The 14,156-nt window shown below is 45.5% G+C and overlaps 1 protein-coding gene across 2 annotated transcripts in view; it reads right to left on the reverse strand.

Moving 5' to 3' along the window:
• Window positions 1-14,156, reverse strand: part of uxs1 (UDP-glucuronate decarboxylase 1) — a 112,949-nt gene that overhangs the window by 63,801 nt on the left and 34,992 nt on the right. For both annotated transcript variants that reach the window (XM_041843924.2, XM_041843925.2), the window contains 4 exons: window positions 13,987-14,047; window positions 11,292-11,472; window positions 2,719-2,823; window positions 458-517 (listed from right to left, as the gene is read on the reverse strand). In XM_041843924.2, coding sequence (XP_041699858.1) covers window positions 458-517; window positions 2,719-2,823; window positions 11,292-11,472; window positions 13,987-14,047 — 407 coding nt within the window. The remainder of the gene's footprint in view (window positions 1-457; window positions 518-2,718; window positions 2,824-11,291; window positions 11,473-13,986; window positions 14,048-14,156) is intronic.

Consider the following 14,156-nt stretch of genomic DNA (forward strand, 5'->3'; position numbering starts at 1 on the left):
AGATCAATAAGGGGTCAGGTGGAAGGCTCTGGCAATTAGCAGTGAACTCTCTAGGCTATGTGCTCATGTCAGCCACTCACATAGTCGACTTCGGGTGGAAGAGAGAGGGAGAAAAACAGGGTGAGTGTGTTTGTACTGTATGCTCATTCGTGCGTACACGCGTATGTATTCAGGGTGTTTATGGAGATAGCCGGGTAGCCTGGAGACCCTGAGGACCTTGGTCCTGCTGATGTAGCAGCCTAGCCACTTTAATCCTCCCTTTCCCCAGAGACATCCCGCTGACCTGTGGCTGAACCTCAGCTAGCCACAACAACAACATACACTGTCTCACCACTGGACTGGACACAGAACATCAGTTGTGGGAGAGAAAGATGAAGTTCCGCCGTTGGGTTGTAATACCGTGAAATAAAATGTCCCCACTGGGTAAACTATGTGAGTATGTGTGTGTGTGTGTTACCTCCGTACACCTCAGACGTAGACGCCAGCAGCAGACGGGCTCCAACACGCTTCGCCAAACCTGGAGACGTACAAGACAAGAGCAATAAGACCCAGAGCCAAAAACCCTGGAGAGGCAGACCAGATCAATCAAACCCAGAGCCTGTCATGGGGAGAGCCACAGACTAGATCAATCAAAGCCAGAGTGGAGCCTGGGGAGAGAGTCAGGCAAGAGTAATCAAGCCAGGCATCACACCTGTGGAGAGGCAGACAAGATCAATCCAACTCAGAGTGGATCCAGCGGTGGGACAGAGTAGAGAGATCAGAGCAGGATTAGTATAGGAGGAGAAGCTGGGAGGGGTAATCAGACCAAAGCAGTGGGACTGGAACCAGATACACTTACTCATATACTTACAGACAGTGGGAAAACAACAATCCAACATAGTGTATCTAATCAAAAAGTTCAACTTCTCCAGCCTGGTCCCAGATCTGTATGTGTTTAAGCCAACTCCTCTAACTATACAAGTTGGCAAAACACTGCCCAGCCCAGATCTGGGACCAGGCTTTCACTTGGCAAGGAAGACTTCCAAGTAGTGGAGAGAGGAATCTAGGCCACTCATATGTCCTACTAGCCTGCTGTATAGACTGCTATTAGCAGATCACACACCAATTACCACACAGCCTCCCCTCCGCTGCCACTAAAACACCATCAAACACGGAAAACTGAATGCACAGTAAATTGGTGTGGGGCGATGCATGAGATGTTCAAAGTGAAAATGATAATAACTATTTATTTTATTTTACCTTTATTTAACTAGGCAAGTAGTTAAGAACAAATTCTTATTTACAATGACGGCCTACACCTGCCAAACCCGGACGACGCTGGGCCACCCTATGGGACTCCCAATCACGGCCGGTTGTGATACAGCCTGGAATCGAACCAGGGGGTCTGTAGTGACGCCTCAAGCACTGAGATGCAGTGCTTTAGACCGCTGCGCCACTCGGGAGCCCAACTATGACAATGTATGTGCTACAAATGCCATGCTGACGACAAATACCTCCCGGCGCCTCCAACCTCTCACACGCAATGCATTTCAGAGTTTTCTGTGCCATACATGTCTCTACTAAGATAATTGCCAGACACCTGTGCTCAGTAATTGTCCAAGGATGAATGGCACCCTTAAATGCACATGAATGTGCCACACTGTGCAGACAACACATTGAATGCCTCTCCACTCTCAACATGGCAATCTCATGTGAAATTACTACACACTCTCACAAAGAGATGGCACCATAAAGATGAGTGAGTGCGTGCGTCCGGTCTGCCTGTCAGCAATGGTACTGGAGGGTCTGCAGGGTTTTGTTCCAGACCACCACTAACAGATCTGAATCTTGTTCTTGAACCAAATTAGGTGAAGAGCGATTGGTCAATATATGACGGTAACTCACACAAGCAGGCACACACCAGAATGCAGCTGATCATGCTCTTCTCAGGAGTCAGTGTGCGCATCTATATGTGTGTCATGGCGGAGAGAGTGAGAGATCTACATGCCTGATCAATCTTCACTGTCGAAGGTATGTGGACTGTAAGCCAACTGGTGGCCTTGAGCTGATCTCATGCCTCTACTCTGCTGTGTGATGGAGGAGTGTGAGCTCAATACAACCACTAGCGCACGCACGCACGCACACCACACACACACACACACACACACTTGACAGAGGAGGAGGAATAAGACAAGCTGCACTCTGAGGAGGAGGGGGCCAAAGAGAGAGGGAGGGAGAGAGGTGTAGAAAGAGGGATGGAGAGAGGTGTAGAGAGGGAGGGAGAGAGGTGGAGGGAGGGAGGGAGAGAGGTGTAGAGAGAGGTAGGGAGGTGTAGAGAGGGAGGGAGGTGGAGAGAGAGGTGGAGGGAGAGGGAGGGAGAGAGGTGGAGGGAGAGAGGTGGAGGGAGAGGGAAGGTAAGAGGGACCAATCTTCTGTGTTATTTGTTCATTTTCCTCCCTCATATTTTGTACCCCTGACGAATGACCGTCAGAGAAACCTGCCTCGATGGCCAGCCCATTAATATTAATCATCAGCCAATCATATCTGCACGTCAAACAGTGGCGGGGGAGTTTCCGTGAAGACGGTTGTCACCATCGTTTTGGAAATAGCTCTGATTCTACCATTCAATTGGTAGAAATGACAAGACCACAAAACAAAACCTATGCAAAGAAAAGTCCTTACTGATACATCCAAACTAGACTAAAGTAGAGGCCTGTAGTCGTGTAACTCTCAACTCACCCAGCATGTTGAGGGTTCCTATAGTGTTGGTCTTCAGGGTCTTGATGGGGTTATACATGTAGTTGGGAGGAGAGGCAGGAGAGGCCAGGTGGTAGATCTGGTCAACTGGAGAGAGATAGAGACACAGAGACAGAGAGAGAGACAGACACAGACACAGAGAGAGACACAGAGAGAGAGGGGGGGGGGGGAGAGAGAGATTAATGTAACTATTTGCACACCTGTAAAAAGAGAATAAGTTAATTACATGGTAATGTAAAGGCACAATGAATAACATTGGTTGGTGTCTGGTAGAAAATAACACCTTAGTGGAGGATGTTATGATCAGCTGCCACTGCACTGGAAGGATGTTATGATCAGCTGCTACTGCACTGGTAGGATGTTATGATCAGCTGCTACTGCACTGGTAGGATGTTATGATCAGCTGCTACTGCACTGGAAGGATGTTATGATCAGATGCTACTGCACTGGAAGGATGTTATGATCAGATGCTACTGCACTGGAAGGGATCAGACAATGAGACAGTCGCCATTCTCTGCCAATAAGCTGTTGGTCGGTTTCCTGTCCATTTGGACAAATATAACTTGTTTCAGTCACAACATGCAGTATAGCCTTGGATTCCACTTTCTGTGCAACAGCCTATTCTCAGAGGCATGCAGACTTTATCCTTGAGGATACTGAGGAAATCTGGAGAGTAGGCTGAGGATCCTAACACACACACACACACAGAGGGGAGACCATGAGGCTGAATTCTAATTGTGTGACAGAGGGATGACGATGTATCCAAACTGTGGACAGAGAGAGAGCCATGAACCAAAGGGTGAGGGTCATCTCTGGAAAACAAACACACAGCCACGATAAGACGCATGCATACACACACACACACACACACACACGCAAACAGACACACACGTACAATACACACACATGCAAACAGACGTGTGTGTGTGTGTGTGTGTATTGTATGTGCATTCCTAAAGTGAAAGGTAAAGATGAATAGATCATAACAGAGTAAACAGTATCAATCCCCCTTCTATTTACCCTGCCTTTTGGTTTCTCTGTTTTACTCCACATTCTGCCTCTCTTTAAACAGCCCTCTAGGGAAAGAGAGGGGAAATAGAGAGGGAGGGAAAGAGAGGGGAAATGGAGAGGGAGGGAAAGAGAGGGGAAATAGAGAGGGAGGGAAAGAGAGGGAACGAAGCAAAGAGATAGTGAGAGAGCGAGACCCGGAGAGAGAGAAGGAACTACTGGGGTAAAAATAAGCATTAAAATTTAAAATTGTGGTGCTTTGATGGTTATGAGTAGAGTGCTCTGTAGAGGAGATGGGTGTGTAGTGGCGTGTTCCTGAGATGACTTGAAGGCACAGCAGGGTAGGCCCTGTTGAAAGGTTATCAAGGCTCCTTCTATCTCGCTCACCAAGTCCCCGCCAAGGGCGACCTAGTGAAGTCAAGTGGTGGAGGAGTGGAGCAGGGTTTAGGCTTCTTTTGAGAGACCTTCTGTCTGGGGAACATAGACTCCCCTCAACTTACAGTGCCTTCGGAAAGTATTCCTGACACATTTACTTTTTCCACATTTTGTTACGTTACAGCCTTATTCTAAAATGGATTAAAAATAATAATAATAACTCAGCAAACTACACACAATACCCCATAATGACAAAGCGACAAAAATGTTTGCAAAGTTATTAAAAATTAAAAACAGAAATACAATATTTACATAAGTATTCAGCCCCTTTGCTATGAGAATTGAAATTGAGCTCAGGTGCATCCTGTTTCCATTGATCATCCTTGAGATTTTTCTACAACTTGATTGGAGTCCACCTGTGATAAATTGTATTGATTGGACATGATTTTGAAAAGGCACACACCTGACTATATAAGGTCCCACAGTTGACAGCGCATGTCAGAGCAAAAACCAAGCCATGAGGTCGAAGGAATTGTCCGTAGATCTCCGAGACAGGATTGTGTCAAGGCACAGATCTGGGGAAGGGTACCAAAAAATGTCTGCAGCATTGAAGATACCCAAGAACAGAGGCCTCCATCATTCTTAAATGGAAGATGTTTGGAACCACCAACACTCTTCCTAGAGCTGGCTGCCCAGCCAAACTGAGCAATCGGGGGAGAAGGGCGTTGGTCAGGAAAGTGACGAAGAACCCGATGGTCACTGACAGAGCTCTAGCGTTCCTTTGTGGAGATGGGGGAACCTTCCAGAAGGACAACCATCTCTGCAGCACTCCACCAATCATGCCTTTAAGGTAGAGTGGCCAGACGGAAGCCACTCCTCAGTAAAAGGCACATGACAGCCCACTTGGAGTTTGCCAAAAGGCACCTAAAGACTCTCAGAACATGAGAAACAAGATTGTCTGGTCTGATGAAACCAAGATTGAACTCTTTGGCCTGAATGCCAAGCGTCACGTCTGGAGGAAACCTGGCACCATCACTACAGTGAAGCATGGTGGTAGCAGCATCATGCTGTGGGGATGTTTTTCAGCGGCAGGGACTGGGAGACTAGTCAGGATCGAGGCAAAGATGAATGGAGCAAAGTACAGAGAGATCCTAGATGAAAACCTGCTCCAGAGCGCTCAGGACCTCAGACTGTGACCCTAAGCACACTGCCAAGACAACGCAGGAGTGGCTTCGGGACAAGTCTCTGAATGTCGTTGAGTGGCCCAGCCAGAGCCCAGACCTGAACCCGATCGAACATCTCTGGAGAGACCTGAAAATACCTCTGCAGCGACGCTCCCCATCCAACCTGACAGAGCTTGAGAGGATCTGCAGAGAAGAATGGCAGAAACTCCCCAAATACAGGCGTGCCAAGCTTGTAGCGTCATACCCAAGAAGACTCAATGCTGTAATCGCTGCCAAAGGTGCTTCAACAAAGTACTGAGTAAAGAGTCTGAATACTTATGTAAATGTGATATTTCAGTTTAAAATTTTTAATAAATTAGCAAAAACTAGATTGATTAAAGTCTAGATTGATGAGGGAAAAAACAATTTAATCAATTTTAGAATAAGGCTGTAACGTGGAAAAGTCAAGGGGTCTGAATACTTTCCGAAGGTCCTGTATTATCTCAGGGACACAAGTGATCTAACAACCAGCTTTTCCCAGCAGACCACTGGGACCTGAAAGCTCTGTCCCAGCTGGCAAAATGTGGCCCTCTGTTATAGATGTCTTTTTCATGACCAGATCAAGAAGTTATGGGAAATACGTCATATCTTGGTTGTTACCTGGTCAGATTACAACCAGATAGACATTTTTGTTGTTGCTAAAAATTTTGATAAATCGTCCTTATACAACCAGTATGCAACCTGACCAAGACATCATAACAGACATCATTGCAACCAGTTTCGGCCGCTGGCGCGGGGATAGCTCTATGGAGAGGGACCAGCGGGGATGAAGAGACGTGAGAGGGGACAGCGGGTATGGAAAGAGGGGATGGAGAGAGAAGAGGGGAGAAGGGATGGAAGAAAAGAGGGTAGAGTGAGGACAAGAGGGAAATAAGAGGTGGGTGAGGGATTACCGTGGCTAGAAAGGGGTGAAGGAATAAATAGGTGAGAGGTGTGAGTAAGGGAATGAGAAAGAGAAAAGAGAAAAATGGTTGAGTTGGCAGAGCTTAATTGGAGGTGAGAGGCAGAGATAGAGTGCAGAGAGAGAGGGCAGAGGGAGAGAGGGAGAGAGGGAAAGAGCGAGAGAGGGCAGAGCGAGAGAGGGCAGAGCGAGAGAGGGCAGAGCGAGAGAGGGCAGAGCGAGAGAGGGCAGAGCGAGAGAGGGCAGAGCGAGAGAGGGCAGAGAGAGAGAGGGCAGAGCGAGAGAGGGCAGAGCGAGAGAGGGCAGAGCGAGAGAGCAGAGCGAGAGAGCAGAGAGAGAGAGAGGGCAGAGAGAGAGAGGGCAGAGAGGGAGAGGGCGAGAGGGCAGAGCGAGAGAGGGCAGAGCGAGAGAGGGCAGAGCGAGAGAGAATGCAAAAACCTAAAAAAGAAATTGAGAAACCTATCCAACCAAAAACATAGAGACCCAGAAAACCTGAGCCTATGCCTCCACTATGGTGAATCACTAAAACAATACAGAAATCTCTGGCATCTTCCCCAATATTTGGAACCAAGGACTGATCAGTATGAAAATGTATGCACTCACTAACTGTAAGTCGCTCTGGATAAGAGCGTCTGCTAAATGACTCAAATGTAAATGATCACCCCAAGCCACAAAAGTGGAGACAAATTTCACCCCAATAACTACCGTGGGATATGCATCAACAGCAACCTTGGGAAAATCCTCTGCATTATCATTAACAGCAGACTAGTTCAATGTACTGAGCAAATGTCAAATTGGCTTATTACCAAATTACCGTACGACAGACCACGTATTTACCCTGCACACCCTAATTGACAAACAAACAAACCAAAACAAAAGGCTTCTCATGCTTTGTTGATTTCAAAAAATGTTATACTGCTATACAAATTGATGGAAAGTGGGGTTGGGGGAAAAACATACAACATTATAAAATCCATGTACACAAACAACAAGTGTGTCGTTAAAATTGGCAAAAAACACACACATTTCTTTCCACAGGGCCGTGGGGTGAGACAGGGATTCAGTTTAAGCCCCACCCTCTTCAACATATATATCAACAAATTGGCGAGGGCACTAGAACAGTCTGCAGCACCGGGCCTCACCCTTCTAGAATCTGAAGTCAAATGTCTACTGTTTGCTGATGATCTGGTGCTTCTGTCACCAACCAAGGAGGGCCTACAGCAGCACCTAGATCTTCTGCACAGATTCTGTCAGACCTGGGCCCTGACAGTAAATCTCAGTAAGACAAAAATAATGGTGTTCCAAAAAAGGTCCAGTTGCCAGGACCACAAATACAAATTCCATCTAGACACCGTTGCCCTAGAGCACACAACAACAAAAAAACTATACATACCTCGGCCTAAACATCAGCGCCACAGGTAACTTCCACAAAGCTGTGAACGATCTGAGAGACAAGGCAAGAAGCGCCTTCTATGCCATCAAAAGGAACATAACATTTGACATACCAATTAGGATCTGGCTAAAAATACTTGAATCAGTTATAGAACCCATTGCCCTTCATGGTTGTGAGGTCTGGGGTCCGCTCACCAACCAATAATTCACAAAATGGGACAAATACCAAATATCCTCCGTGTACAACGAAAAACACCAAATAATGCATGCAGATTAGGCAGATACCCGCTAATTATCAAAATCCAGAAAAGAGCTGTTAAATTCTATAACCACTTAAAAGGAAGCGATTCCCAAACCTTCCATAACAAAGCCATCACCTACAGAGAGATGAACTTGGAGAAGAGTCCCCTAAGCAAACAGACCCCACAGAGCCCCAGCACAGCAACACAAATTAGACCCAACCTAATCATGAGAAAACAAAAACATAATTACTTGACACATTGGAAAAAATTATAAATTAAAAAAACTGCGCAAACTAGAATGCCATTTGGCCCTAAACAAAGAGTACACAGTGGCAGAATACCTGATCACTGTGACTGACCCAAAATTAAGGAAAGCTTTGACTATGTACAGACTCAGTGAGCATAGCCTTGCTATTTAGAGAGGCCACCGTAGGCAGACCTGGCTCTCAAGAGAAGACAGGCTATGTGCACACTGCCCACAAAATGAGGTGGAAACTGAGCTGCACTTCCTAACCTCCTGCCAAATGTATGAACATATTAGAGACACATATTTCCCTCAGATTACACAGACCACAACATATTTGAAAACAAATCCAATTTTGATAAACTCCCATATGTATTGGGTGAAATACCACAGTGTGCCATCACAGCTGCAAGATTTGTGACCTGTTGCCACAAGAAAAGGGCAACAAGTGAAGAACAAACACCATTGTAAATACAACCCATATTTATGTTTATTTATTTTCCCATTTGTACTTTAACTATTTGCACATCGTTACAACACTGTATATAGACATAATATAACATTTGAAATGTCTCTATTCCTTTGGAACTTTACTGTTCATTTTGTTATTTCACTTGTGTTTATTATCTATTTCACCTGCTTTGGCAATGTTAACAAATGTTTCCCATGCCAATAAAGCCCTTTGAATTGAGAGAGAGAGAGAGAGAGAGAGAGAGAGAGAGAGAGAGAGAGAGAGAGAGAGAGAGAAGAGAGAGAGAGAGAGAGAGAGAGAGAGAGAGAGAGAGAGAGAGAGACAGAGGAGAAGAGGGAGCAGAGAGAGAGGGGAGAGAGGGAGAGAGAGGGAGAGAGAGGGAGAGAGAGGGAGAGAGAGCAGAGAGGGAGACAGAGGGAGAGAGAGCAGAGAGGGAGACAGAGGGAGAGAGAGCAGAGAGGCTTTTGTGTTGGGAGCAGTGATCGACACAGGTGACGTGCCGACGTCAACTCTCTCCCGAAAAGCAAATGTTTTAAAAAATCAAACAGTGTCTCTCATATTTGTTTTGGATTCTAATGGGAAATCATTCCAGCTTCCATTCCTTTGTTAGGCATCACAGCTTCCATTCCTTTGTTAGGCATCCAGCTTCCATTCCTTTGTTAGGCATCCAGCTTCCATTGCTTTGTTAGGCATCCAGCTTCCATTCCTTTGTTAGGCATCCAGCTTCCATTCCTTTGTTAGGCATCCAGCTTCCATTCCTTTGTTAGGCATCCAGCTTCCATTCCTTTGTTAGGCATCAGGTGGCAGACCTCAGAGGGATGTGGGTGTGAGTGGACATGAACTTATTTCTAGAATTAGTTTCCTATAGTTTATTAATAACTTATACATAAGGTGATGGGTCAGCTCATAGGTTAGGTTAGGTTTAGATTATAAAGTCAATCTCAATGTGACTTGGATTTAAAAGGAATAGCGCCGAGACTGGTGGGGAAAAAAATGTTGTGTACGTTATCGTGGCTATTATTCCCTAATTTCTCTCCATCCTCCACTCCTTATTGTACCATAGTACTGCAGTGCACTCTCAGATGGGCTCACAGCAACGTGATTGGCATTAAGGAGTAAAATAATAAATAACTGTTATATGAAAAGATGGAATTCTGTTTCTATAGGCAGCCCTTCCCCCCTTTTAGAGTAACAAAGCGGACCCCGCCATACGATTTAGACAGTACTTTTGAGTAAAAACGAATGCAGTAAGCATAAATATCAACATACTAGGCTCACCCATCCTGAGAATCAATCTAATGCGTAATTGCGTTGATTCCCGCCATTCGCTAATTTGGATACAGCACATCCCCTTATCTCTTTATCAGGTGTTGTCAAACCTGTGAGTCTGGAAAGACAATTCTCTTCCTCAGAAGTGTGCAGTGAATTATACTAGATGAAAAGCTGAAATGAGTATAACATCCTGGCATTTAAAGCATCCTCGATTTTCGAAATATCACATAATATACCATTTTCATATACTTAAAATGCCTACTATTTAGAACGCAAGTATGGGTATTCGGACACAGCAAAGGTCTTTCAGTGATATTGACAGCCATTTTGACACGAGGCATTACCAGGAAGAAGAGGTGTGTAGTCGGTTAGTGTGGACCTGGGATTCGCTTTTGAAAAGGCCTACCATTCAGTCCATGGGGAATATACTTAAAAGACATTTACATTTTAGTCATTTAGCAGACGCTCTTATCCAGAGCGACTTACAGTTAGTGAGTGCATACATTTTTCATACCTAGGGGATAATGACATATGAGTCTGTCATGGCAAACTTATTTTAGTTGGAATTATGAAAAAATAAAGATTGGAAGTGTGTGGGTGGTAATTGTGGAAAATGGGAGTTGTGTAAATTGCTTTGATATAGAAGGGTTGGTTCACGAAACGAGTGCCTTTTGCTTATTGTTTATATTTTAAGTAGAAATTGTGCTTAGTAATTCATAAATAAAAAATTTAATAAACTGTCCCTCATTTTAAGGTAAACCTTGTTACGTGAACTAAACTCATTTTAATATGGTGACACTGTTCCTTTTTTAAAAAATTATTAAAAAGAAACATTGAATATTTATTAGTCAAATCCTACTGTAAAAGCAGGTGAGCTGGTTCTACTATTTTTGGCCACTTTCTGGTGTTTTGTGGTGGAAGACTGAGAGGGTCGAGCATAATGTGTCAACCGTTACCCATAGACAGACAGGCTAGAAATGTTTTAACAAAAAAAATGCCCCTCCTTGATGCACACAACAAGCTTCCATTTCCCCTGTCATAAGGGGATTTACGGCTGATTTAAAATGAAAACAGACTGTTGGACAGACTGACTGATCAAATACTACAGGGGAGCGAGAGAGGTTTCAGTGTATCTAGTGGTATATTCTCACACCTGCTCTTCTAACACAAGTTAAGCAAAGCGAGAGTCTACAGTACTGTGTGGCAATCAGTGTCTATTCAGTGACTATACAGTGTCTATACAGTGTTTATTAAGTGTCCCTATTATACGTGCCACTATATGTGATTGTATGAATTCTGTTAATGTGTGTTTGTCTCTGTGGGTGTGTGTTTGTCTCTGTGGGTGTGTGTTTGTCTCTGTGGGTGTGCGTGTGTATCTGTGGGTGTGCGTGTGTATCTGTGTGCGTCTGCCCGTGTCTCCACTCACCCTCGATGTAGAGCGGCTCCACCACGTCGTGGTTGATGAGCTCAAAGTTCTCGTGGCCGATCCAGTGCTCCACGTTCCTCTTGCGGCCCGTGAAGAAGTTGTCCACCACCGTCACCTCATGGCCGTCCATCATCAGCTTATCAGTCAGGTGGGAGCCCACGAAGCCCGCTCCGCCCGTTATCTAGGGGATAGAGGGTTACTTATCAGTCAGGTGGGAGCCAACAAAGCCCGCTCCGCCCGTTATCTAGGGGATAGAGGGTTACTTATCAGTCAGGTGGGAGCCAACAAAGCCCGCTCCGCCCGTTATCTAGGGGATAGAGGGTTACTTATCAGTCAGGTGGGAGCCAACAAAGCCCGCTCCGCCCGTTATCTAGGGGATAGAGGGTTACACCATGAGAGAGGGATGAGGGAAGGAAGGAAGGAAGGAAGGAAGGAAGGAAGGAAGGAAGGAAGGAAGGAAGGAAGGAAGGAAGGAAGGAAGGAAGGAAGGAAGGAAGGAAGGAAGGAAGGAAGGAAGGGAGAACCAAAACGATCTAGACAGAGTAAGATCTAATTCAGTATAACCATGACAGAGGGAAGGAGGGAGAGTAAACTTTCAGTGTGTCCGATTTAGGGTCAAATCTTAACTTCAGATACAAGAGACAACTTGGGACAGCATAACTTGGGAGAGCATAACTTGGGGGAGACATAACCTGGGGGAGCCAGAACCATTTCAGTCAGACAGACCTGCCCTAAAGCATAGGCCTAATCCCTAGTGTGCCTTCAAGCTAGTTGCAGCCAGAGCATATGAGTGGAGTGGAGCGGTGAGAATCTCAGCTCTCGCTCACGGAGCTGTTCACCCCTCCGCTCCCCCGCTCAAAGCCACATCAGGCCAGTCCGCTCATTATCGCTCAGCGCTCAACGCAGTTTGCATCGCGCTCCACTCAAATCGCCCCCCGCTCACTCCAAAAAAGGAACAAAATCTGCATGTATTTCACTTTTAGCTTAAACCACAGCCTTACTTTATCTCCCCGAATTTGTTGCATACAGACTCATCTCGGATTATCCATTCTGTCTTGAAACGGGATCTAACACTGACGCTAAAATGAGATGTTAATCAGTATAGTATATTCCATAGCGAATTGACACGTTGTTTGCCAATGTTTCTGCAAAAGCAGCGATGCCCATTGGAAGTGCAGCGTGAGTGTAATCGGTGAGCAGGGATTTGATTTCTGTGACAGCAGGGAGGATCATCCCCAGGTTCCCCAGCTCCTTCTGCATTTTGTCTGTGAGGTCTGCTAGTGGTGTCAGCACACTGACAAGGTGCGTCAGCTGCCGTACTTGATTCAGGGTGATGTTAGCAACATTATACTTGAGTTTGTTTTACCATAACGGGTCTTTTTGGAACAACCGGATGAACGACTGAATCATCCGCAGCTGGCTGCTCCATCGAATGGCGCAGGCATTTGTGGGTCGGACACCTAATTGGTCGGTTTCCTCTGTGCTCTTGCGTACACTTTTCACCAGGTGCCCGACTTTCACTAACAGGCTATTAATGTTGTCGTGCTTGTTAACGGCGTTTTTGATCGCCAGCTGAAGCATGTGAATGGGGCATCTCAGATGTAAATTTGACAAAGTAAAGTACTGATTTATCATAGTTTCTTGGGGGAGTGTAGCCCGGTTGAGCTGCGCTGGCGAAGTGTTGCATCCCTTCGCGTTCTCCTTTACTCAGCGGTTCATAGTCCATGAAAATCATTTTAAAAAATGCTACATCCAGCTCTCTTTTTCTCTCCCTTGTTATGGTTGGGCCTTTGCGTGCAGTGAATAAACTTTTGAATTCCTCAACCCCTTTTCTCTTGTTGCTGCTGCTGCTCCTCTCGCTCTATAAAATACAAATTAATGGACGAGCCAAATTAAATTAAACAGATGGATTCTGGGTCAGGCTTGAGCATGCTTCAGACTCGTGGTGTGAGCGAGCGAAATTGGAGCGGGACATAGGGCGACGCTCCGTCCTTTTAAAAAATGCCGCTCTGCGCTCTGTTCAAAATCTGTCCGCTCACGCTCCACGCTCGCTCCCGCTCCACTCCGCTCATATGCTCTGGTTGCAGCTAGTTGTCCATTAAAGACCTGTCCTAAAGTGGAAAATGATCAGATGTATTAGAGAGGATGTGTAATGTGTTTAGTATGGAACTCTGGATGAGAAGGTTTGCCAGCCAGACAACTCAGTGTCTAGTGAGTGGTGGCTTATGCAAGCCCAGGAAATCATGACCCTGTTGGGGCTCTCAGCAGCACTACAGGCACTGAAGTTACTGCCACAGGTGTATAGGAACGTACACACACTCATCTCACACACACACATTTCACACTCTCATTTCACAAACACACACACACACACACACGTTCCCTGACATAGTTTCAGCTCAGAGATCTGATCAAAAAGTATGATTCTCCACAGCGCAATATGTCTACCACCTCAGATATATAAAGAGTGTCAAGCCAGGGAAGAATGACGAACAGAGAGAAAACATTTTAATTGAAAAGTAATTGGATGTCTAAGAGGGCTGACTGACTGAGGGCAGGAGGAAAGGAGGATGAGTAGAGGAGGTGGAGATGGAACAGATTAATGCTTTAAGTCCAGGGTTGTGATCTCAGAAGTAAGAGAGGAATGTGTGTGTGTGTGTGTGTGTGTGGCGTGCATGCATTTGGAAACGCTCACCAAAATCCTTTTCCGATCCTTCTCCGAGAGGAACTTCACAGGGGGGTATTTCTGAGAGAAACTGGAAATCAGGAGAAACATTCCAGAAATCAAACCTTTGATAGGAGGAAAGTACATTAATACAAATCAAAGCCATGAAATCCATCTATAAGTAATATGTGAGCATCATG

Source organism: Coregonus clupeaformis, chromosome 23 (genome assembly GCF_020615455.1).
Source record: "Coregonus clupeaformis isolate EN_2021a chromosome 23, ASM2061545v1, whole genome shotgun sequence".
Taxonomy (NCBI): Eukaryota; Metazoa; Chordata; class Actinopteri; order Salmoniformes; family Salmonidae; genus Coregonus; species Coregonus clupeaformis.